General features: G+C 36.1%; 1 protein-coding gene across 2 annotated transcripts in view; it reads left to right on the forward strand.

Annotated features, from left to right (window-relative positions):
- The window catches only part of Nipbl (NIPBL cohesin loading factor), a 169,056-nt gene that overhangs the window by 135,584 nt on the left and 7,106 nt on the right, over positions 1-26,366 (forward strand). For both annotated transcript variants that reach the window (XM_060380491.1, XM_060380492.1), the window contains exons 31-43: positions 307-405; positions 1,897-1,950; positions 7,752-7,860; positions 9,058-9,194; positions 13,764-13,904; positions 14,114-14,207; positions 14,759-14,913; positions 15,796-15,886; positions 17,885-18,058; positions 18,411-18,601; positions 20,392-20,499; positions 20,988-21,188; positions 26,060-26,206. In XM_060380491.1, the coding sequence (XP_060236474.1) occupies positions 307-405; positions 1,897-1,950; positions 7,752-7,860; positions 9,058-9,194; positions 13,764-13,904; positions 14,114-14,207; positions 14,759-14,913; positions 15,796-15,886; positions 17,885-18,058; positions 18,411-18,601; positions 20,392-20,499; positions 20,988-21,188; positions 26,060-26,206 (1,701 nt within the window). The remainder of the gene's footprint in view (positions 1-306; positions 406-1,896; positions 1,951-7,751; positions 7,861-9,057; positions 9,195-13,763; positions 13,905-14,113; positions 14,208-14,758; positions 14,914-15,795; positions 15,887-17,884; positions 18,059-18,410; positions 18,602-20,391; positions 20,500-20,987; positions 21,189-26,059; positions 26,207-26,366) is intronic.

Consider the following 26,366-nt stretch of genomic DNA (forward strand, 5'->3'; position numbering starts at 1 on the left):
GATCCAAAACTTCCTCTGGCTCCTGCAGGTGCTTGCACACAGGCTCACAACAGACATTTCTTTTTATTTATTTTTTTTTTAAGTATTTTATGCAGAAGCTGTAGGTTAAACATAGTTTTACCCATCCATTATTTGAAATCACCCATTTGGAAAAGTTTATAATTCGGAAAATCAATTGGTTGTTTTAATCATGAGGAAATTTATAATAAAGTCCTGAAATTTTCTTTTGTCTAGCTATACTTTTGTGTTGGGCCATAAAAGTTTGCTGTTTTTGTTAGTAATTGATTGGTATTCTTTTTCTTCTAGAAACTAGTAAATGAAACATTCCAAAAACTCTGGTTTACTCCAACTCCACATAATGACAAAGAAGCAATGACAAGGAAAATCTTAAACATCACTGATGTGGTAAGAAGGATGGACACAAGTGTGTGGTCACTGTGAGTGCAATGCTAGTTGAAGTCCACTCCATCTTCTGAAGGGGAGAGGCAATGATGAAGTACCTAGCTGTGCCTACCATCTATTTCTGGGGTTTAAGTAAAAGGAGACTGCACATGGTTCAATTTCTTGATTCCTATACATACAAGCACTGATACTGATGTCTTCCTATTCTTCAATAATTGAAAACAGAGGGGAAAAAACAGGAGAGCTGTATATTCCTGGGCTAGCAACCTGCACATAGCATTAAGTAGTTATTATTATTACATAATTGAACTATAATTTTCTGACCCAGAATGCTTTCTGTGTATTGAATATTAGCTATTTTATATACTCAGTTACATGATCATCTCCATTTTCACTGTTAGCAATAAATCTATCATCTGGAGGGTTAAGAAACATTGGGAGTAGGAGAAAACAAGAAACAGGACAGGAGGGCCTCTAAAAGACTCTACCTAGCAGTCTATCAAAGCAGATACTGAGACTCATAAGCAAACCTTGGGCAGAGTGCAGAGAATCATATGAAAGAACGGGGAGTTAGTATGATGTGGAAAGGATAGGAGCTCCACAAGGACCAAATATATCTGGGCACAGGGGTCTTCTATGAGACTGTATCTCCAACCAAGAACCATGTATGGATATAACCTAGAACCTCTGCTCAGATGTAGCCCATGGCAGTTCAGTATCCAAGTGGGTTACCTTAGTAAGGGGAACAGGAGCTGTCTCTGACATGAACTCAGTGGCTGGCTCTTTGACCTCCACCCCCCATGGGAGGAACAGCCTAGCTAGGCCACAGAAGAGGACATTGCAGCCAGTCCAGATGAGACCTGATAAGCTAGGGTCAGGTGGAAGGGGAGGAGGTCCTCCCCTATCAGTGAACTTAGAGAGGGGCAAGGAAGAGATGAGGAAGAGAGGGTGGGATTGGGAGGGAATGAGGGAGGAGTCTACAGCTGGTATACAAGGTAAATAAACTATAATTAATATAAAATAAACAAAAAAAGAAACATTTTTATTTTCATTGTTTAAAACCTCACAGATTTTTATGATAGAATATGGCATAAGCTATTTTTTATGATTTGATACCATATTAGTCTTTTTAATAATTAAACTAATTTTTTAATGTTTTCCAATTGACAAGTCTTTGCATTACTGAGAAAAATAATTAACTTTATAATCTTCCAAATTAAAAAAGACATATTTCATGCCATAATATAACTAAAATATCTGTTTTAAAATAAATGTCTTTTTTAAAATTTTGAGATGTAATTCAATTTCAACCTTTCTCTCTTCCCTTTTCTCCCTCCAAACCTTCCCATGTACCCCTCCTTGCTCTATTTCAATGTCTTGTCCTCTTTATTACATGTATATATGTATATGCATATATATTTTTCAATATAACCTGCTCGGCCTTTATAATGTATAAATGCTTTATCCTAATAGTTTTATCATCTTTTGCCTTAGGTTGCAGCATGTAGAGATACTGGATATGACTGGTTTGAGCAACTCCTTCAAAATGTGAGTGTAAATTTGATAACATAAAATTTAATAAAGGGTCTTTAGCATTTTTAAATGAATTTTTCAGTTATTAAATATTTGTGTTTCAATAGGGAAAACATATTTGAGTATGTTAAGCTATGTCTTTTAATTTTCTTATTGAATCAGTTTCTAAAAAAGTTTCCTGAATTACTCATTGAAGTTCTACCCCCACTTTCAGATAATTTTTTCATTTATTTATTTATTTATTATTAATTACACTTTATTCACTTTGTATCCCCCATAAGCTCCTCCCGATCCCATCCTCCCTCCCTCTTCTTCACGCATGCCCCTCCCCAAGTCTACTGATAGGGGAGGTCCTCTTCTCCTTCCTTTTGAGTTTAGTCTATTAGATCACATCAGGAGTGGCTGCATTGTCATCTTCTGTGGCCTGGTAAGGCTGCTCTCTCCTCAGGGGGAGGTGATCAAAGAGCAGGCCAATCAGATTATGTCAGAGACAGTCCCTCTTCCCATTACTATGTAACCCACTTGGATACTGAACTGTCATGTGCTACATCTGTGCAGGGGTTCTAGGTTATCTCCATGAATAGTCCTTGGTTGGAGTATGAGTCTCTGGGAAGTTCCTTGTGTTCTCAGATAATTTTTTTTCTTATCCCTTTAATCTAGAGCAATGGTTCTCACCCTTCCTAATGTTATGACCATTTAATACAGTTATTCATTTTATGGTGACCACAAACCATAGTTACTTCTGTGCTACTTTATAACTGTAATTTTGCTACAGTTATGAATCGTAATGTAAATATTGGGCATGCCAGGTATGTCTGACCCCCAAAGGGGTCTGGACCCATGGGTTGAGATCTGCTGATGTAAAGAGTATTATGAGATCTATAAGTAGATATAGAAATAACAAATATATAAGTATTGGGCATATTACAAAATATAACCACAATTGGTGCTTTCAGAAATTCTCAAATAAGAGTATTCATCTCCCATCTCTAAGCGTTATCAGCATGTTTGCAGTCCGTGAGTAGGAGATAGGCAGTATGTGTGGTATAAAGATGTGTGCGTATGTGTGGAAGTTACAAGAGAATGTTAAGTGTCCTTTCATTCTCAGTCTTGTTCTCTTGAGCCCACCAGATCTGAAGTTCACCAATTTGCCTAGGCTGGCTAACCAGCAAGCTCCCAATCTCCACGTATTTCCTCCACCAGTCAGTGCTGAGGTCACAGACATGTGCTCAGCTTTTATTGTGGGTATTCAGGATTTGAACCACGGTCGTCAAACTCGCCAGTTCTTCTACTGCTGAATCATTTTTCCAATCCTTCGCTTTTTTACTTTTTTGGAGGCAACATCTCACTTTTTTCCTCAAGATTGCTTTCAAAACTCTAGAGTCAGAGATCCTTCTGACTACCACACACACGTGTGTGTGTGTGTGTGTGTGTGTGTGTGTGTGTGTGAAAGAGAGAGAGACAGAGACATTTTTTTCTTTATTTAAAGAAGAGATTCTGGTTTTTTTACTTGTTCAGTGCTAGGGATCAAACCCTGAACCTCATACATAAGGAGGACGATTTCTACCCTGAACTAATTTCCAGACCTTAATATTTTATATATTAATATTTTATATATTCGTATATAAAATATATACATATGTAGTATGTATATGTGTGTGTGTATATATATATATGTCAAGTTTATTTATATATATATATATATCAAGTTTGCCAAGGCTACATGAATAAACCCTGTCTCAAAAAAAAAAAAAAAAGATTATTGGGTCATATGGTGACTTAGTAACTGCTAAACTGTATTTTTCAAAAATGTCTAAATTCTTTTACATTTTTACCAGCAATGTGTGAGCATTCTACCTGCTCCATATTTTTAAGATTTCTTGGTACTGTTAATTTTTTTTAGACCTAAGCCATTTTGGTACGGTAGTGTATAATGACAAATTAATTCTTTTGAAATTTCAAAATATTCTCATAAATGTATTTGTGGTATTGGCCTGTTTTTCCTATCTAATATCTTAGGATCTTTTTGTAATTCGTGTTTCTTTTTTTTTTTTTTTTTTTCTTTTTTTTTTTTTTCTTTTCTTTTTAAGATCTGTTTGGGAGCATTTCTTTTCTAAATCAAAGAAGTAGTTTTGAATTACACAGCCTTGCAGTCTTCCAAGTAAAGTTGTGTCAGCCAATCCAAAGACGACATAATCATTTCTAAAACCTTTAAAACCACATATTTCTTCTTATGATTATAAGAAATTATTAAATAAGTAACTGGTATTTTTTTAGGATTACTACAGAAAAATAAAAATTTTGCTATTTATTATTTAGCCAACTAGAATAAAGAGAGGTGGCCAGATCTGTAGTTTCTGAATGATAGTTTCACTTAGTTTTTGTCTTTGCTTTTTAGTCCTGCTTAATTAGTTGTCCAGTTTCCTTTTTTGTATTGTCCTACTTTAATTACAGCAGTTTAATTTACTTGTGACTTTGTGATTAGTTCAGTATATAACAGTTTCATTTAATGAATGAAATTTTAAAGACTGATTCCTTTTTAAATTGTGTGTATATGTGTGCACATGTGCCAGAGGAGAAAGCATTGGAGCCCCTGAAGCTAGTATTAAAGATGCTTGAGTCTCCCAACATGGGTGCTGGAAACTGAACTCAGGTCCTTTGGAAGAGCAATAAATGCTCCTCTGAACTCACTCTCCCCACCCGGAGGCCCAAAACCTTTCTTAGAATACATGGATGGAGAGTACATAGCACACTGAACATTCTCATACTTCCAGAGATAGAGCATATGTCCCATTTAACAAATCTCAGAAACTTACATTTGTATAGAATTGATTTTTTTTTTTTTTTTTTTTTTGTAAATCAACAATCAGTATATGGGAAATAATTTCTTAGGGAATCAAAGTACTAAATTAGTTAGCTTCAAATTCACACATACACCAATTTTTAGAGAAAGAAAGACTTCTGCAGAAAAGTGTTATCATTATTTCTGTTATATATTTATAAACAAGCGCAAATCAACATTTCTAGCCTTTAGTTCATTAACTTTTCTGTCACTTAATATTTATCATCTGATCTCTCAAATTTTGCCAAGTGAACAGTGTAAAATGTAGCCCTTGTCTGTATTTGTGATATGTTCATCTTCAATTAAGAACTAAAAGTTCTTAACATTAATTGTTGAGAAGAGTTATTGCTATGAATATTGTATACGTTTTCCTAATTTATGTTATGTTTTTAAGATTCTATTAACATGTTTCCCTTTGTGTTGCTGGGAGTTGAAGTTAAAAGTTTTCTGAGTGCAAAGCAAGCATACTATATGAGTTCACTTATAACTAGTCCCCCCCCCCAATTTTTTTGTTTGTTTTTGTTTTTGTTTTGAAGCCAGGGTCTCAATGTGTAGACCTGGTGGTCTGGAACTCTACAAAAGATCTGCCTGCCTCTGCTTTCAGAGTGCTTGGATTAAAAACATTAAGATCTTGAATTCAGATACAACAGGCTACCTAGAAAGAATGTCAAACACAAAAGAAGAGAGAGGTTTGTTTGTTTGTTTGTTTGTTTGTCTCTTCAAAACAGGGTTTCTCTGTGCAGCTCTGGCTGTCCTGGAACTCAGCTCTGTAGACCAAGCTGGCCTCAAACTCAAGATCTTCCTGCCCCTGCCTCCCAAGTGGCACCCAGTTGAAAAGAAAGAATTAAGGAGACTTGATCTTTGCATAAGACCTGAGTTCAAGTCCCGTTATCCACATGACAGCTTACACCCATCTGTAATTCCAGTCCCAGAGAATCTGACACCCTCTTCTGACCACTGAAGTCCCCAGACATGCAGGTGATAGAAACACATACATGCAGGCAAAAACTCATGCACATAAAATAATAACAAATAGATCTAAATAACAAAAACAATAGTGTCTGTAAACAATGCCACTCAGTTAAGGCTGTGCCTTTCTCCTCTAGAAATCTAAAATCTGAGATACTCCCAAGTTGGAAATGTTTGAGCACTGGGGTGACTGCACAGATTGAAAATTGCACAGCTCTGGTGGCAGTGTGCACACCTTTAGTCCCAGCACTCAGCAGGCAGAGGCGGGCAGAGCTCTGTGAGTTTAAAGGCCAGCCTAGTCTACAGAGTGACTTCCAGGATGGCCAGAGCCTGTCTCAAACACCAAGATAGAAAAAAGAAAATTCCACACCTGGAAACTCAAAACTCAAAACATATAAAAATTACTTTCAAGCAACTTATGTGAGTAGATGAAACTTAAATGAGTTTTAATATTTAGATTTCTGTTCCTTGCCCAGGTATCTTCCCTTGCTCTGTGCAAAGATACTAAAATCTAGAAGACTTTTAGTCTCAAGCATTTCACATAAGAGGGTTTTTTTTTTTTTTCGTACTATACAATCACTTTGGGACATACTATTTGATAATATTTTCTTTAAAAGTTGAATATTCATATGTGTTGTGGCCCAGTATTTGTACTCCAAAATGCATATTCAAAAAAATTGTGTATGTGAATTAGAATACATACATAAGTACATACAATTATTAACATCTGAGTTAGTCTTCAGCCAGAGACTGAGTACATAGCTTGCAGTATACAAAGAGGACTTGCTGTATAGCAGTGAAATAATAAAATCTACTGTCTGAAATAACACAAGTCCCAAAACACTACTCAAGTTACCTTTGTTGAAGTTGGAAATTTCAAAAGCAAACAAACAAACAAAAACTACCAGTGTTCGACATGGTAGTGCAGGCCTTCACCCAAATGGCAAATTACAGCCACCCAAAACTCCAGTTCCTAGAGATCCAACACCTTCCACTGACCTCCACGAGCACCAAGCATGCACTTGGTACACAGACATACTTAAAAGCAAAACACTCACATACATATAAATGCATGTGTACATGCATGCATACACACATACATAAATACATACATACAAACAGCAAGAAAGGAACTTATACTTTTCTGCACTAAGACTCAGAAAAGCAGGCAACCCAGTGCTCTTTGTATGTAAATGCTTCCTGGTCCATGCATCTTGTATGGATAGTAAAAATAGTGCATGGATAATAAAAGTAAAATAATGCATTTTTTAAATTTGAATTTTTTGTCTTACATCATTTTAGTTCCTCTCATACGATCCTCATGACTTGTTGCAACTCTGTCAGACAACATGAAGATGCAGTGTTTATGTTATTGCAGAAAGTTATGTCTGATAGCTCTGGGAAACTATCCACAGAAATGAAGTGCCTTTTTAAAATATCCCTAGGAATATTCACTTAATGATTATTACCAGAACAGATAGACCTTATGTCATCTTTTCCAGTGGCCTGTGGTTGTAAGATTGAATTGGTTTTACTTTTTTGACTAGAGATAGGCTTCTCTCTATCCTCCTTATTGTTCTTCATAGTATTTTTAAGCACAGTTTAATGGTTTGGCAAAGAATGAAGCAGAAGAAATCTCTCAAAGAATATGTCATTATGTTTTATAATTAAAAGCTTAATGTATAATTCAGATACATTTATTGTTTAAAATAATTTAGCTAGCACTGGGTAATATTCTGTGGACCTGGCTGACATGAAAGAGAAAAGTTACTTTTCCTGCATCTCTCTAATATCAGACCCTATGCACAGCAGTTTAAATACTTCATACTAAAATTGTTGCCTTTGCAAATTATTGATATAGGATATTTTTAAATATGTCATGTATTTTTGCTTTATTTGTATTTTAATATTAAGAACTGAAAATGCTTATTGGCACTTAATGAATGTTATTATTGCCTGATGAATAATTTTGCTGGGATTTTTTTTTATATGTGTACATATATAGTTGTTGAAGTCTGAAGAGGATTCCTCATATAAACCTGTGAAGAAGGCTTGTACTCAACTTGTTGATAACCTAGTTGAGCATATTCTTAAATATGAGGAATCTCTAGCTGGTAAGAAATTTTACATATTAGTCTATTTTGGACTTTTTCTCAGTTTTACCTCTAGTTTTGCTTGCCTAATAATTAGCTACATTGTGTTTAAGGGTAATTTGGTTTTCATGATATGAATTTATGTTTGATGATTCATTTTAATTATACTGTAAGATTAACTAGATAAAACAGTGTAGTAAAAGCGTAAATCTTGTCTCTTCTACACATCTTTCAATATGTACTTTTAGATGTCATTGAATATGAATGAAGTCCATAGTCCAATATGTTTTCTTAATGTCATCACAAACCTATTTGGTATTATTTAAATTACAGAAAACTTTGAAAGAAATTATATTAAATATTAAAATATTTTTTACTATTATGCTGTATTTCTAATATTATTTATAGTTTTGCAAAATTCTCTTAATTTTCGTGTTTGATAATGTGTTGAATATTTTTAATCCTAGTTTTTAATCTGTTGAAATTTTTAATATAATTGTCAGTCCCATCTGAAATCCTCTGTTCTCAGTAATTACTAAAAATCATAAGTATAATTGGTACCTATTACTTAAAAGCACAGACTATTACTATCGCTTCCCATTTTCTGATGTGCGTATTGAAGAGCAGCAGTAGCCCTCAGTTACTCCATTAGGACTGAATGCCTCTAGCTGAGATGGCATTTATACCACCCAAGGGAACTGCAGGTGTTTTCTTTTTTCTTTTTTTTTTAAAGATTTGTTTATTACGTATACAGTGTTCTGCCTGCATGTGTGCCAGAAGACGGCACAAGATCTTATAGATGCCTATGAGCCACCATGTGGTTGCTGAGAATTGAACTCAGAACTTCTGGAAAAGCAGCCAGTGCTTTTAACCACTGAGCCATATCTCCAGCCCATTCTTTTCTTACACAGGGCCTATTGTCATTTTTCTGTACGTTTTTTTCTATTTTCCATGTGTACCTCTTTTTTTTCTTTTTCTATTTTTCTTATTATAGGCTTCATTGATGATTTTAATATCTGCTAATGTTCAACATTACTAATCTCTAAAAATAAGTATTTTTTTAAGAACCAAACTATCTCCTAACTAGCCTCCTTTGAACAGTGTTTTGTTTAACTGCATAAAGCACTGATCCAAATTCATTTTTTGTCTCTTCCATTATTTAATATTCTCATTGGTACTTGTAACTACAAATATCTTCTCTCTTTTTTTGTTTTTCAGACTCAGACAACAAAGGTGTGAATTCTGGGAGATTGGTAGCTTGTATAACCACTTTGTTCTTATTCAGCAAAATAAGACCCCAACTCATGGTTAAACATGCCATGACTATGCAGCCATACCTTACCACTAAATGTAGTGTAAGTATAAGTGCTGTCTTTTTGCTTGCTCATTGGTTGATTGGTTGGTTTGTTGGTAAAGGGTTTATAGGTGCAACAGCCCTGGCTGTCTTGGAACTCGCTCTATAGAAATCTGCCTGCTTCTGCCTCCCAAGTGCTGAGATTAAAGGCATGTACCACCACACCCTGCTTGTGTGGTTTGTTTTTTCCTTCTTGCATACAACAGGTAATAATTCACATGTGTTAGTCCCGTTCTCACTGACAGATAATCTGTGTCATCAACTCAAATATATATTCAAATGCTTATTACAGGTTTTCTAAAAACATCAGCTTTCTCACACATTATAATTAAAATTCAGTTTCTACATCCTTTTGCTAGTTCTTACGCTAATTCTTACCCCTCTATAACTGTTTAATACAGATCTTATTAAGAACCCAAAAGTGGGGGGCTGGAGAGATGGCTCAGAGGTTAAGAGCACTGTCTGTTCTTCCAAAGGTCCTGAGTTCAATTCCCAGCAACCACATGGTGGCTCACAACCATCTATGATGAGATCTGGTGCCCTCTTCTGTTGTGCAGGCAGAATACTGTATAAATAATAAATAAATCTTTAAAAAAAAAAAAAAAAAGGAACCCAAAAGTGTGGGGCTGTGGTTAAAAGCGCTCTCTGCTCTTGCAAAGGACCTGGGTTCATTTCCCAGCACCCACGTGGCAAGCTCACAACTGTCCGTAACGGCAATTCCAAGGGATCTGACACCTTCATACTAATGCACATAAAATAAAAATTAAATAAATTACTTTAAAAAATTAAAAAAAAAAGAACCCAACAGTGAATAAAGCAGAAATTGTAACTTGAAGAAACTTAATGTATTTGGGATTCTTAATTTGCAGTTCATTTTTCTAATAGATTTTTTAATACTTTTATTATAGAGCAATATGTTGAATATAGAACATCTAATATATTAGAGACATTGATATATTAGCATACACTACATTCTCTTAAATAAAAATGACAAAACATTTCTTAAATAAAAGTAATAGTGTAAATCAAATGATATTTTTGAAAGGGGATGTATGACAACATAGTGATTTCTTTTTTTTTTCTTTTTTTATTAAATACACTTTATTCACTTTGTATCCCCCCCATGAGCCCCTCCCTCCTCTCCTCCCGGTCCCACCCTCTCTCCCCCTTCTTCACGCATGCCCCTCCCCACATCCACTGATAGGAGAGGTCCTCATAGTGATTTCTTATTTTAAAATGTTCTAAAAGCTTACTGCTCTTAAATTTTTTTATATACTGTGTTTCCATTATTTATAAAGATTAATAGGTTTCTCTTCTAGGTTTATTTTGTTTTGTTGCAGATTGTTTTGGGTTTTTTTTTTTTCCGTTACAATGTGTTAAGCAATTCCTCCCTAATTTAACATTTTATGTGAAAACATCAGGGTTTACTGAGAAATTTTTAAAGATCAAGAAAAGTAATAGAGAATAAGAAGTAAAAAAAAAAAACTGTTTCAAGAAACTAATTCCATGGAAAAAGAAAGCAAGAAATAGTAATTAAATAAATGTAAACACGTTGAATAAGAAAAAAACATAAATGGTCCCCCATGACCAGTCCCCTTCACTTGCCTGCCATTACCCAACCCTGAAAGGTCTCTGTTCTTTAAAATAAGGTTTTTAGAACTCAAAACAGGATTTCCCCCTCAATCCAAGAAAAAGAACAATGTTCCCTTCTGTTCCACTATTTCTATTTTGGAATGTATGTAACTGGACAAACAAGAATAAAGGACCTAAATGGTCAGCTTACAGCTTTGCAGACATCGTATTTAATATATGTAACATACTAGTAGACTTGCCACATGTACATGCACACAAATGTACCTGTGTGTAGGAAGCCCTTGACACCTTTCTAGTCCTAGGTATAGACTTGCTTAGCCTATCTGTACACATTCCAGCTTATATACATGCTAAGAAACATAAGCTAGGGCTCATGGGAGAAAGAATGTTTTTGTCTTTCTGAATCTGAGTTATCGGGATTATTATAATACTCCACATGGTTTTTATTTTTCTGAAAATTTCATCTATTTACAACTGGATAAAATTCTATTGCATATAGATGTCATTTTAAAATTATCTATTCACTTGTTGGTTTGCTTCAAGGCTGTTTGCATTTCCTTTCTATATAGGAGATCAAGAGAAGGAAACAGATGAGCTAAGGAAGAGGATAGAGGGAAATAGGGCATATGAGATGTCAAGGTGGAAAGGAGGCTGTGTGGAAGAGGGTACTAAGGAGAACAGGAAGATGGAGGGAATGGGTTCTACTGAAACAAATTTTGTTAGCAAATGACAGAATGAAACTTAATGCTCTGCATTGTGATTTTTCTTTTAAAAACTTAATAAAATAATAAAGTGACATAAAAAAAAAAGAAACTAATTCCACCTTAGGATCCAGAAATAACTTAGCTTCATATATAATCTGTAGCTAATAGTTAACTCACATCTGTAAAACACTATAATCAGACAGTTTGAAGAATTTTATATGTATTATCTCATTAAGTTTGTCAAGCACTATTTATTCTTCCTTTTAAAGAAAAGGAAATTAAAGTATAGTGAATACAAATAGCTTACCCCTTGTCACATAGCTCCTCAGTCCCAGCATTGTAATTCACTGCCATTTTCTCCCTCTAGAGTCTGGAATATAATGTATATTATAATTCTCTTGACGTACGCTTAAAAACATTATTGCATTTATTTTATTGTACAGATTCTTAGGGATGGACTTAGATTCTTAGGGATGGACTTACTGGAACACTGAGGAAATTTGGGGGGGGTTGTTGTTGTTTTGGTTTTTCGAGATGGGGTTTCTCTGTGTAACCTTGACTGTCCTGGACTCCCTTTCTAGGCCTGGCTGTCCTCGAACTCATGGAGATATGCCTGACTCTGCCTCCCTGAGTACTGGGATTACAGGCCTGCTCCACCACACCAGCCAATTTTTTTGTTGTTTTTGATTTCTTCTTCATGAGCTTGGTTTAATTTTTTTATTTGATTGGGAGCATTGGATATGATCTTTAGCCCTTTTGAAAAGCCCTGACTATTGGAATCATTTGTTTTGTACCCTTTGGTAATCTCACAGGTGTCAAGGAACAATTCCTTGTAACTTCACTTCCAAGAAAGTTAAGTGGTTTTTGTTTGTTTTGTTTTGTTTTTTCTTTTTTGTGTGATATTTACTATTTGAACTCAACATTCAGTTTTAGAAATTGAGTGTTCATATAACTTTTATTTTATTTTTTTTAAATTGTGTGCCTTTTAAGTCTGAAAATTCTTTGAATAATTTTAACATTTTAGGTATTAACCAGGCATAGTGATAGGTGCCTTTTATCACAACACTCTGGAGGCAGAAGCAGGCAAATCTCTGAATTCAAGGCCAGCCTGATCTACATAGAAAGTTCCGGGACAGCCAAGGCTCCATGGAAAGACAGTGTCTCCAGGAGTTTGTTGTTTTTAAAGTATTCATCATACCTTTCTTTTAAATTTTTATGTTGAAATCTTATACATCTCCCAAAAATAAAAATAGATGTGGTATAGGAAAGTTTTAGCAAGTAAAATAATTTTCCCAAAAACAAATACCAGTTATCTTTGACTTCACTGGATTAAAGACATACATAAAAAAAAAAAAAAAAACTTAGTTTTTTTTATCCCCAACCCCAAAGAAGCTAATAATGTTGTTTTTAGAGAGAGAAATAACTTGACTGTAGAATAAGTAGGAGAAAGACTATTGTGCTACCGCAGAGATGCTCAGTGGTTAAGAGTACTGGCTGCTCTTCCAGAGGACCCAGGTTCAGTTCCCAGTGCCCACATGGTGGTTCACAGCCATCTGTAGATTAGTCCAGTTCCAGGGTATCCCATGTCCTCTTCTGACATCCATGGGCACTAAACGTACACATGGTACATACATACATACATACATACATACAAGCAAACTGCTGATACACATAACAAAGTAAATCAAATCAAAAGAGTCTTCATGTGCTTAGGTTTCTTTTTTTAATCAAAGAAAAATCTGTAAGGATAAAATTAAGAAGCCTTTTATCTAGTTCTGGGGTAAAAACTACAGTTATTAAATAAAATATATTTAACACATGATTTCTAACTCCTATTGACAAAGCTGGATAATTCACTCTTGGTAAGATCTGTTGTTTGTATTGTGGGTTGTTCAACAGCGTCTTTTGGTCTCTGTCCAATCGTTGGACAGTTCCTACTAGAAATGTTCTTGACATTGCAAAACACTGGGTAAAATTAAATATTTTGTTTAGAATTGACTTGCATTTTGTTTTAGGGAAAAATACACTTAAGAGCACTGGCTGCAAGCAACATAGTACACGGACATACATCAAGCAAACAATCATAAATGAAACCCCAAATTTTTTTAAATTAGTAGCTTTAACATTAGTAAGTGCCCCACGGTCACATAGTAAATTAGTGTGAGAGCTAAAATGTAGACTCCTAATGGTCTCTCAGATGCTGCTCTTTTCCTACACAGGGTGCTGGGAGGGCATAGTTTCTTTTTAAGATAGCATTAATTTTATCCTTACAGACACAAAATGACTTCATGGTTATCTGCAATGTTGCAAAAATCCTTGAGTTAGTTGTGCCACTAATGGAACACCCAAGTGAAACTTTCCTTGCCACTATTGAAGAAGATCTGATGAAGCTAATCATCAAATATGGCATGACTGTGAGTAGTTAACCATCTCTGTATTTTAGTATGTAGTACATAAGTGATGATTTGTAAAATATTGGTATATAATATTAAATCCCAAGATCTTTTATTACATTTCAAGACAAATATATAAGAAGGAAAAAATATGCATATATTTCATCCTTGTTTTGGTTTTTGTTGTTTTGTTTTGTTTTTCTTAAAGTAACATTTTCTCTATCTTTTAGGTAGTACAGCATTGTGTGAGCTGTCTTGGGGCTGTTGTAAATAAAGTGACACAAAATTTTAAATTTGTGTGGGCCTGTTTCAATAGATACTATGGTAAGTTCAGTGCCTGAGCTTTCAAGTTGTTAACTTCTTCAAGTGCATCCACATCATTAATACATCTGATAAGGGAGAGCAATAAGGAAATAAGTGTGTCTTGTCCACACTCAGGATTTTTCTGGGGTTATTTGTATTCTCATTAGTTTAAAAGTATCTCTGTTTTAAAAAAAAAAAAAAAGTATCTCTGTAAACTTTCTGGCCCCTAAGTAAAGTAAAAAAAATTTTTTTTTGGTTACATTATTTTAGCTCTAAAGAGTACGCACAAGCCAGATGGTGGTGCACTCCTTTAGTACCAGCACTTGGAGACAGAGGCAGGAGTTGATGGCCAGCCTGGTCTACAGAACTTGTTCCAGGACAGGCAGGCTACACAGAGAAACCCTGTCTTGGGGGAAAACACACACACACACACACACACACACACACACACTATAAACTTATTCAATACCTTAAACTGTTAATAAAAACTAATTGTATTTTATTAGTAATTGTTTAAACATAATTCAGCGATAAAAAGGTTACTGTAAATAACTAGTATTTATCTTTACTAGGTGCCATTTCAAAATTAAAAAGTCAGCACCAAGAAGACCCAAATAACACTTCACTTTTAACAAATAAACCAGCGCTTCTTAGGTCCCTCTTCACTGTTGGAGCACTCTGTCGGCATTTTGATTTTGATCTGGAAGATTTTAAAGGCAACAGTAAGGTAAAGATCATAGTATTACCTGGTTTGCTGTAGAACACACTTATGTGGCCCTGAGCTAAGAATCACTATAATGATCTTGGAAGAAGGTAGCGTTCGAATACTTTACTGAGAATTTTGGAATGAGGGCTAGTCCAAAGTCATTGTCTAGACTTCCTGTTGATCTGTGAGTAGTTTCTTACTGGTCTGTGACAGATTTGGAGTTTCCACAACCAATTTTATCAGTTCCTTAACATAGACCCACTATTTAGAACAACAGGCTGTTGCACATGTCATAGACTATCACATCAAATGCCACTATTCTAAAATAAATAGAGAGACTGGAAAGATGGCTCAGCAGTTAAAAGCACTGTCTGCTCTTCCAGAGGACCTGGTTTCGGTTCCCAGCACCCACATGGTAGCTCACAGCCTTATGTAATTCCAGTTTGAAGGGATCTGACACCCACTTCTGGCCTCCACAAGTACAAAGCACACACAATATGCATACAAATAAAAGTTTAATAAGCTTCAATAAATTAATTAAATAAAATAAATGGATTTTTTTTTTTTTTTTTTTTTTTACTCTTCCATTGTTGTGAATCAAACCTAGTGCCTTGCATTTATACCAGGCCAGTGCTCTGCAGCTGACTACAGCCATAGCAGAGTCCACATGAAAATTGTCACTGTTTTCTTTTAGGCTTTTTCTCTCCTAATAGTTAAGAATTGAGGGCTGGTAAATTGAGGGCTTCTACTTGCACAGAAGACTCACTACCTGACTTTTATCCCTAGATCCTGCAGGTTGGCAGGAGATAACCACATCCTTAGAAGTAATTCTTTAACACATACTTGAAAACTTACCTTTGCATTGAGTATTCTTCTTGAATACCTTTAATATGCCCTCCGCAGGTTAACATAAAGGATAAAGTACTTGAGCTATTGATGTATTTTACGAAACACTCAGATGAAGAAGTACAAACAAAAGCCATCATTGGTCTAGGTAAGTTAAGTCTAAATTTCTTAGTAGTTTTTAGGTCTTTGAGGAGTGGAGTAAGCTTTTTGACCATTGTGAATCTAAGTTGTGGCTTATTTAGACATGTTTCTGTTGGCTGTATGACCTGCTGTGGAGAGTGAAGCATTGGGGTTTAAAACGAACAGCTGGATTCTGTTCCTGCGTCAGCCTGTGGCCTTTCAAGGTGACTTTGATCAAGCCACTTCTCCTTCCATCAGTTTCATTGTTAGTAAAGTGGAGATAGCAATACTGTTCCCCGCTTCCTAGAGTTACGTTAAGAATGCTCACTGAAGCACTGTAAGACTAAGGACATGTTGAAAGTTTTGTGCAATTTGCACTTCTTAGAATTGTTTTTTTCCATTGCAAATGTGTTGTTACTTACAGGAACAGTTGGGATACATACCTGGTCCATATTAATTTTCCAGAAGCACTGGTGTAATAAAAACATGTTTTGCAAGTATCTCTGTACAGCTTTCCTGGAAATGAATTGGAGTATAGAGAATTAGGTACAAGAAAGTATTAAAGTGCCTGAATTAAATATTCTTTTTTTAAAAAACAAAATCTAGAACTCATGCCTTAGGCCTGTAATAAAATTTTTTCTTATTTATAAAAGACAAGAACATATACTGAGTATAAAAATACTCAGTAACTTAATTTATTTAGAAGTATTTTAATAGCATTGTCAAGATTTGTAATTTAGCATTCATGAGTAGTCACTGACATTAGTATTTGGGAAAAAAGTGAGTGGTAAGAATTCTGAGTTATCCAAACCCTATTAAATCATGTGACAGTATTTATAAATACTTAAAGATAGTTGCATTATTCTTCCTTATTCCTTTCATTAATTACTTATAAGCCAGGTGTGGTTGTGCACGCTTTTAATCTCTGCACTCGGGAGGCAGAGAGGCAGGTGGATTTCTGAGTTTGACCCAGCCTGGTCTTCATAGTGATTCCCAGAACAGCCAGGACTGCCTAGTGAAGTCTTCTGTCAAACCAGAAGAGAAAACAAAAGTACTTAAGTGTACAAACAGTAACATCATCTCCCGGAGAATTTGTGGTGTAATTCACCTTTGTGTATATCTTTAAATGTTAAGTGTAGATAATAAGTTTTATGGAATGTCATAGTCAGTGGTATTACAGATGTTTCAGAGAGCAATAAGTGAAGTTTTAATTTAAGAAAAACAGCACTGTAGAACAGTCAATAAGAAGTTACGTGGGACATGATTACCCTGTGTGACCTTGGACCAGTTGCCTGATCACTGTCTACTTTGTCTGATTTGGTTTGGGTATTAATAATGCTTGCTGTCATCAAGAGTCTTAATTTTTATTAAACATTTATCTGATGTACATTAATAATAACTTCATTTTGCTACTTATTAATTAGTGGTTATAAGTTAGCATCAAGGCCTCAATTTAGGGCCATTTGAGAAAGAATTAGGAAGATAATTTTTTAGCTCTATTTTAAATTCTGCTTCATCAGTGGATATATTTCAATATTTTTACATTGTCACTGTAGTACCTTCTATTAGGGAAATGTTTGCAGACATTACATCTTAAGTCCTGACAACATCCCTCTGAGGTAGGCGGGCGGTAAATATTATTGTCCCCATTTTACAGATGGAGAATTGAGGCAAAGAGAGATTGTGTGACTCACCCAAGGTCACACTACAAGTCAGTGGTGGAGCCAGGAATAGAACCCAAGACTCCTGACTCCTAATCCACTCCCCTAGCCACTAGGCCCTGCTCCCTCCTCAAGGTTTCCTCTTGTGTGAAATTCTCCTTTGAAATGCAATTTCTTGTTTTTAATTCATGGGGAAAGAAGTACCTGCTGTATTGCTTCTCTAGGTAAGGCCACCCGCATATTCTTCCAGTCATTTTAAGTTTTAAAGTTTTGAAATAAGGAGCTCTTTGTATAATTTGACATTTTCATTGTGTTATATTCACCTTTAGTAGGAATATCTAAAGACATTTCCCCCTTTCTCTTAGGATTTGCCTTTATACAGCATCCAAGTCTAATGTTTGAGCAAGAAGTGAAGAATCTGTATAATAATATTTTATCTGATAAGAACTCCTCAGTGAATTTGAAAATACAAGTGTTAAAAAACCTCCAGACTTACCTACAAGAAGAAGATACACGAATGCAGCAAGCAGACAGAGACTGTAAGTGAAAACATGGCTGTTACTTGACAGGGTAGTTAGGATGTTCTTCTTTACTTCAGATAGGTGCATTCCTCATCCTAGAAAGGATGACAGGATTCGTTTAAGTAGTAGTTATTAAGCTACCTCTCTAAAGTAGTTATAAAATTTTAGGTGTCTACAAGTATTAGCACTTTCCAGGAAGAGGCAGGATTACAGTTCTTAATAAATTCTCAAAGAGCCTCTAACACAATTGAGGAAAAAAGGTTGAGCTTGACCATGAACTGTACCATTTTGTGGGTTTGAGTTGTAGACTCAGTCAGGAGTAGTAAGCAAAGTTAATATGATTGTAACATGTGTTTGACCTCTTTTGTAGGGAAGAAAGTTGCAAAACAGGAAGACTTAAAAGAAATGGGTGATGTTTCCTCGGGGATGAGTAGCTCCATCATGCAGCTTTACCTGAAACAGGTGCTTGAGGCCTTTTTCCACACCCAGTCAAGTGTTCGACATTTTGCCCTAAATGTGATTGCACTGACTCTAAACCAAGGTCTTATTCACCCAGTTCAGGTAAGCGAGTTTTATAATAGCAGTCCTCACTGGCAGCTAGTGTAACTGATGACCCCGTGATGAAAACCAGTCACTCTTTATTCTGCTTTGTAAAATGTGTGTTGTAAACTACTGCTACTACTTTTCTTTTCCCTCCCCTTATTCTTTCCTCCTCCTTTTGCTAAGAGTTAGTCTTATAACATTGCCCAGGCTGTCCTCAACTTACGAGTTTAAGTATCCTCCTGCCTTGCCTTCCTGAACTTTGGATAATCTGTGATGTTGCCATTGATACAAAATACCTATATATCTATAAGGTTCTATGTTAAACTTAAAGTCTCTAACAATAGAAAATGTTCTTTTTTCTCATAGCATTCATAAAATTCATTGTAATCCAATTTTACTTCGATCCCTGACAGTCGACAATATGCAATATCAATGGAATTAAATAGATTTAGGAGTGTAGTAAGCTAAATAGGGTAAAGCTTTGCTCCAACACAAAAAAAAGGATATTCTGTTATCTGAGTTGTATTTTTCATTTTAAATTGGAGTAACATCAGCTATAAGAACTTCGCAGAACAGTTGAAATGATAGCATAAAGGGCCAGGTTTGTAACTCAGTAGTAGAATGCTTGCCTATGATATTCAGATATTCAAGTCATGTATTTGACCCTCGCATGACAAAGATGAAAAATAATGTCGTAAAATGTTTACTGGTCCTGAAAACTGTCTTTCTCTCCTGACGTATTAACTAATGTCAAATGGTCATGGGAAGGCCACAGGCTACGAAACTGCCAAAGAATGTTGTTTATTTCTTTCTCTTCCATAGAGCTTATTCTAATGCACACTGATATGTAAGAAAATGAATTTTTCCGATATTTTCTAATATATATCTAAATGTCTACTTAACAGCACAAATACAAATATTCTTTATTTTGTCACTCAGATGCTAAAATCACTTTACTACATAGAGCAGCATATTGAGACTTTCACCTTTTTTTTTTAAACATTCAGAGACAGGACCCACAAGACAGTTTGGTGGGTAAAGGAAGTGTGTGTGTGTGTGTGTGTGTGTGTGTGTGTGTGTGTGTGTGTGTGTAGGCAGGTAGGTAGAGAATATGAGTCTGTCAGAGGACAACTTGCAGAACTTGGTATTCTTTTTCCACCATATGGATTCTGATCAAACTTGAGTCCTCAGGCTTGACAGCCATTAACCTGTCCATTGAGCCACCTATATGGATAGTTTTAACCTGGAACCTATAAATAATTTTAAATTTGTGTTGGAATTGGTGTTTCCTTGCTTTAAGTTAAGTCAAAGAAAAACTAACTTTTTGCCAGCTCCTTTATTTTTTTAATTAGATTTTTATTCTTTTATTAATTACAGGTTATTCATTTTGTGTCCCAGCTATAGCCCCCTCCTTTATTCCCTCCCAATCCCACCTATTTATTTTTTTATTAATTACAGTTCATTCACTTTGTATCCCAGCTATAGCCCCCTTCCTCATCTTCTCCCATGCCCCTTTCCAAGTCCACTGATAGGGGAAGTCCTCCTCCCCTTTCCTCTGACCCTAGCCTCTCAGGTCTCATCAGGACTGGCTGCATTGTCTTTCTTTGTGGCCTGGTAAGGCTGCTCCTCCCTCGGGAGGTGATCAAGGGAGCTTTTAAAAGGACACTAAAACATAGCAATCATAGGAAAATCTATACTGCTACATTTTTATATTTCTGATGTACAAGCTTGACATGTTGAGATGCATATAGTTTTACTGCTATAATGTCTTATAAAGCCCTCTTTTTTTTTTTTTTTTTTTCTACCAGTGTGTTCCATATTTAATTGCCATGGGCACAGATCCAGAACCTGCTATGCGGAACAAGGCTGATCAGCAGCTTGTGGAAATAGACAAAAAATATGCAGGATTCATTCATGTAAGTGCTTTTAATAGTTTATCAGAATGTATTGTTTTAATAAACCACTACTTCCTCTAGGTCTTTATTTTAGAATCATTTGCTTAATATTTTTCTTAATTTATAACCAAGTTTATTCCCCAGGGTATTTATTCTGAGATTGTGCCAGGGAAACAATCCAAGAAGCCCAGCACATTAGGACTTAGGAATCATGCATTGTAGAACCTATATGAACTTTGGGTAGCAGTGACTTCTAGACCTTGTTTTTTGTTTTGTTTTGTTTTGTTGTTGGTTGGTTGGTTGGTTGGTTGTCTGTTTTTGTATGTGTAGAGTGATGGGGTTGCAATAGATGATCTCTATTATTGCAGTACTTCCTTCTGTAATTTTTTTGTTACTTTGAATAAGGAAAACCAAATGAAGTTAGCTTTAGATGTATTGTTCAGGGTATACTTTATCCATTATTCATTATCCATTATCCCTAACGCAAAAGAGGCCTTTATTAATTTCAGATGAAAGCAGTGGCTGGCATGAAGATGTCTTACCAGGTACAGCAGGCAATCAACACATGCCTAAAAGACCCTGTAAGGGGCTTCAGACAAGACGAGTCATCTAGTGCTTTGTGCTCACACCTTTACTCCATGATCCGCGGGAATCGCCAACACAGACGCGCCTTTCTTATTTCTTTACTCAACCTCTTTGATGACACAGCAGTAAGCATAAACTTTATTATCATGAAAAGATAAATGGCCTAGAAACTGTGGCTAAAGGAGCCATGACTTAAAATAGTACCATTTTCATAAATGTCATTGACTATATTAAGTGTGTCCTTAACTTCTACTAGTTACTTATAAAGTTTATGGTCACAATCAAAGGGGGCATTTTACATGAGAAAATGTATTGAGGAATAAAATATAATTCTATTTCTATACTGAATATCTTGGGAATTTATCACCTTTTTTCCTTAACTTTTTTACATTTAATTATTTATTTTATGGAGTTTTGATTTTTTTTTTTTTTTTTGAGGGGGGTTGCCACATTGTGGGTGTGGAAATAGAGGAGAGCTTATGAGAGTCACTTCTCTTCTTCCACCGTGGATCCCAGGAATTGCACTTAAGTCATTAGGAAAGGCAGCAAGCCTCTCTATCTACCAAACTGTCTCACCAGTGCAGTAACAGTTTCTTGTAGGCAAAAGTTGACTGCAGCGTTCAAACTGTCACTTTGGGAATAGATTCCATATATACATGTATACATACGTAAGATTATTTCTTTCATTCTATGGGACTTAAATATTATGAGAGAATAATAGAGGATTTTGGTTGGTTTGGTTTGGTTTTTCAAGACAGGGTTTCTCTGTGTAGCCCTGGTTTTCCTGGAACTCACTGTGTAGACCAGGCTGGCCTCAAACCTGGAGATCCACCTGCTTCTGCCTCCCAAATGCTGGGATTAAAGACGTGCATCAATACCTGGCTTAAAAATAATACAGATTTTTAGCTGCTAAGTTTTTTGTGTTTGTTTTCTTCATGAAGAAAATTACACTTTTATGTACTTACAAGTTAACATACTAGTCAAGAAAGCAAAAAACCCTCTTCTTTAGGTTTATTTTTTTATATATTCATTTATTTTGTAGGGTTTCTTTTTTTTCTTTTTTTTTTTTTTTAAGATTCATTATTTATTATGTTTACAGTGTTCTGCCTGCATGTACACCTGCAGGCCAGAAGAGGGCACCAGATCTCAGTATAGATGGTTGTGAGCCACCATGTGGTTGCTGGGAATTGAACTCATGACCTCTGGAAGAGCAGCCAGTGCTCTTAACCTCTGAACCATCTCTCCAGCCCCATACTCATTTATTTTATACAAATACTTCTTTAGTACCTGTTACAGTACCAGCCATTGTATAAAACATTGCCAGATAAAATAGTAATAACAGCTGTAACACCTACCTGTCTGTGTAGAGCACACGGACTACCTCTCTATATAGAAGCTTGTAAATAAACAATGTGAACATCTTTCATATTTTAATCACTCGACAGTTTTATAGTAAATTAAAATTTTAATTACCAGAGCATGGATACCTTACTACATGTGTTCTCTTTAAAGTACTACATGAAAAAAATTTGTATGTGACATGGTAAATAAATGTCCCAAGTTTGTATTTCAGAAATGCCTGACATTTTCCTCATCATCCTCACTATATTATGTACAGCTTTTACTGCATATGACACTACTAAGACTGTGGATGGTATGATGTGGTACTTTGCCTACAAAGGGCTTATTTACAGTTTTAGAGGAAAAAATACAAATTAGGAAAATAAATAATGATTATGGTTAGCATATATTGAATAAGATTTCTATTGGGATTTCTCCAGTCCTTGCTGAGCTGGGGCTCATTCCTGTGATTTCAGTGCATAATCTCTGATAATTTGACTTGAGTGTTATATTATCACAGCCTTTAACACTGGAAATCTAGCTCTCACACAGCTTTACACTGATGGCCTCCAACACAGGGTTTCAGAAAAGGTACACATCCTATCAGGATGTCAGGAAAAGAACAAGTCACCAAAGGCCTATAGAGATGAGATGCCTTAAATCCACTACATGGAGTAGAGGAGGATGGGGGTACTGTATGCAGATCACCAAACGAATCTTTTTGAGCACCGCAAATAGACAGCAGAGGCAGCTGCAAGCATTGGAACACTGCGAAAATGTTTAAGCAAAATGATGGGCAGCATGTGCAGAGAACATTTTAGGAACACAGGTTTTCCAGCATTGTGTTCACAATACAGGTCATAGGAAGTGATCTGTTATGGCTACAGTAGAAAAAAAAAATCGGTATAGGGAGAACAAAGAAGAAATAATTGTAGGGAAGGGATAAATTGAGACTGTGTGAGAATAGACAGTAAATAACTGGAATATTTTTGTCCTGAGGACCTGAGAAAATAACGTGGCTGTCGCTAAAGGAACTATTAGGATTTTGATTTCCCAGTTCTGAAATTTTCACACGTGGGGAAAAATAGTGTATAAATTATGGTATTATGATTGATAGGTGTAGCTGGGCAGTGTGGCGCACGCCTGCAACCTCAGCGCTTGTTGAGGCGGGGTCAGGCGGCTCTCTGGGAGACGGCAAGTACAGGACAGCCAGTGCTACACAGAGAAACCCTGGCTTGAAACACAAAACACACAACAAACAAAAAATACCTGATAGGCAAGCTTGGTGTAGTAGCTCATGCCAGTGATGCCAGCCTTCAGAGGCAGGGCCATGGTCATCAGCATAAGGTCAAGGCTGGCCTAGTCCACATGCTAGTATTTTAGGCCAGTCAGAGAAGAGGTCAGAGAAGGGAGAGAGGAATTTTTTTTTTTTTTTTAAGGTGGAGTGGAGTTCCATGTTCTGTATTTCCTCATATTTAGACAGCAGTATACAACTTTACAAATAGATTGAGGACTTAGAGAGTGATTAAGAGTACTTGATGTTCTAGCAGAGTACCTGGGTTCAGTTCCCAGCACCCATGAAGATGCTGACAGCCACCTATAACTCCAGTTTCAGGGAGTTAAACACACTCTTCTGGCTTCCGAGTATCGAGCGTGCACATAGTGGACATACGTACAAGCAGGCAAAACAGTCTCACACATAAAAATTAAATCTTTTTAAAAAGAAACAAAGTAAAAATAAAAGAGAGTCTCTTATTAGTAGTAAATTTATTGCATCTCTTATGAGCTCTTGTTGCTTCTGTTATGTTTTATGTTATTTGGATGTAGAGAGAGTAGATAGGAGAAAATAACATAGTTTTAATTACTAATTTGGTTTGGGTTTTGACATTTGGTCACCATTTCTGTAGGATTTGAGAAGAAAACAGTAGGCAGGTAAACTGTGTTCTCATGCAGCTGCTAGAAGGAAGGAGATTGAGAAGAGGAGAGCGAGCCTTGGAGTTAGGTCCAAGATAGCCGGAAGGCTCGACAGGAGACTCTGCATGCAGCTTTGCAGCTCTATTGGGCAGACAGAAACTCTTGGCTTTTAGAGATAGGGTCTCACTATGTAGGCCTGGCTGTCCTGAAACTCACTTTGATACTTTTCCTCTGCCTCCTAGAGTTCCGGGAATGAAGGTGTGTGCTTCAGTACTGGCTAGCCCAGAAAATCAGGACAAGCTTAAGCTTTTGGGCAGTAGCCAAAGAAAAGATAAAAAAGAGGAAATGGACTGGAGAGATGTCTCAGTGGTTAAGAGCCCTTATATGCAGAGGACCTGGTCTCAATTCCCAACACCCAAATGGCAGCTCACAATCATTCACAAGTCATGGTCTAGGGGATCTAATGAGCCAGGCACACACAGGCACATATATACATGCAGCCAAAACACCCATTCTCCTAAAGTAAAATAAATCTGAAAAAGAAAAGAACAAAAGGGGCTAGTCAGGTGGCTCAGCAGGTAAAGCTTTTGTTGTGCATGTCTGACAACCTGAATCAAATTCCTAGGACCTCTCTAGAGGCAGAAAGAGAGACTCACAATTGTCATCTGCCACACAGTTGTCATCTGCCCCTCATACACTTCAGGCATGCACAGAGCATGCATGAAGATTTTAAAAAGAAAAAGGAAAGTTAATAATTTCCAAGTTAAGACTCAGAAAGTAAGTAAGCTTAGTGGTGAAGATCTATAAATAACTGCCTTGGTTACTAATTTTATGATTTTCTTTAGAATCTCAAAAATAAATTTAAATAACCTATCTTCCTTTTTGCTTCCTTATTTATTTGGGGTGTGTGTCTCACTGTGTTCCCTAGGCTGGTCTTAAACACCTTAGCTCAAGTGATCTTCCTGCCTCGGCCTCCCTGGTGCTAGGTCACATCCCATCATGTCGCAGCCTAGGTTTCTGTGTAAAGACAACAACAATGTCAACTGTGACTTCTCTTGGATTTTGTGTATTTCATAGCTTTTAGGTTTGCTTGGTTTTGGTTTTTTGAGACAGGCCTCACTGTGTAGCTCTAGGTATTCCAGAAATCACCACATACATCAGGCTGACCCTGAAGTCACAGAACTCCTCCTGCCTCTGCCTCCCAGTGCTGGGATTAAAGGTGTTCGCTACCAAGTTCATCAGTGCATGATCAGGTGTGGGTTAATCCACATATTAATAGTCTGTTACATATACTTTTTTTAGAGGATGAAAATTAACTGTATGTAACTGTATGATCGCCATTTGTGTTAAACTTTTAGAAGACCATGACTAATACTATGTTTTCATCTGTGTAGTTTCTGGTACAGTATGTATCTATCATAAAGGTCTCATATAATCTATAAGAAAACGAAAGATTTTTTTACTTAGCTGTACTTAAAAACTTTACCTTTTCTTGCAGTAGTATGGTGAGGTCATTATGAAACCTACTGAAGTGTCTCTGTCTTGTTACATGTTGTCTACTTTCTGACTCTTTGCTTGTTTTCTTCTCACTCCCTCCTTTGTCTTTCACCTTTTGTACTTCTCTTTATCTCTCTCCAATACTAAATAAGGTGAAAATGCCCTGTGATATTTTTTCTAAAAGTTCTTTGGGTGGGTTTCTAGCTTACCACTAAACGTGTGTACCTTCTTTTAAAATTTGCAGAAAACAGAAGTGACTATGCTCTTGTACATAGCAGACAATCTAGCCTGTTTTCCATACCAGACTCAGGAAGAGCCATTGTTTATAATGCATCACATAGACATTACCCTCTCTGTTTCTGGGAGTAACCTGTTACAGTCATTCAAGGAGGTGAGTGACACGTGTTGCTAATCAATTTGTTTTGTTTTGTTTTGTTTTTTTCACAGCAGATTGTTTCTGTGTAGCCCTGACTGTCCCAGAACTCATGCTGAAAACCAAGTTGGCCTCAAACTCAAGAGATCTACCTGCCTCTGTCTACCAGTGTTGGGAT

This window comes from Meriones unguiculatus, chromosome 3, assembly GCF_030254825.1.
Source record: "Meriones unguiculatus strain TT.TT164.6M chromosome 3, Bangor_MerUng_6.1, whole genome shotgun sequence".
Taxonomy (NCBI): Eukaryota; Metazoa; Chordata; class Mammalia; order Rodentia; family Muridae; genus Meriones; species Meriones unguiculatus.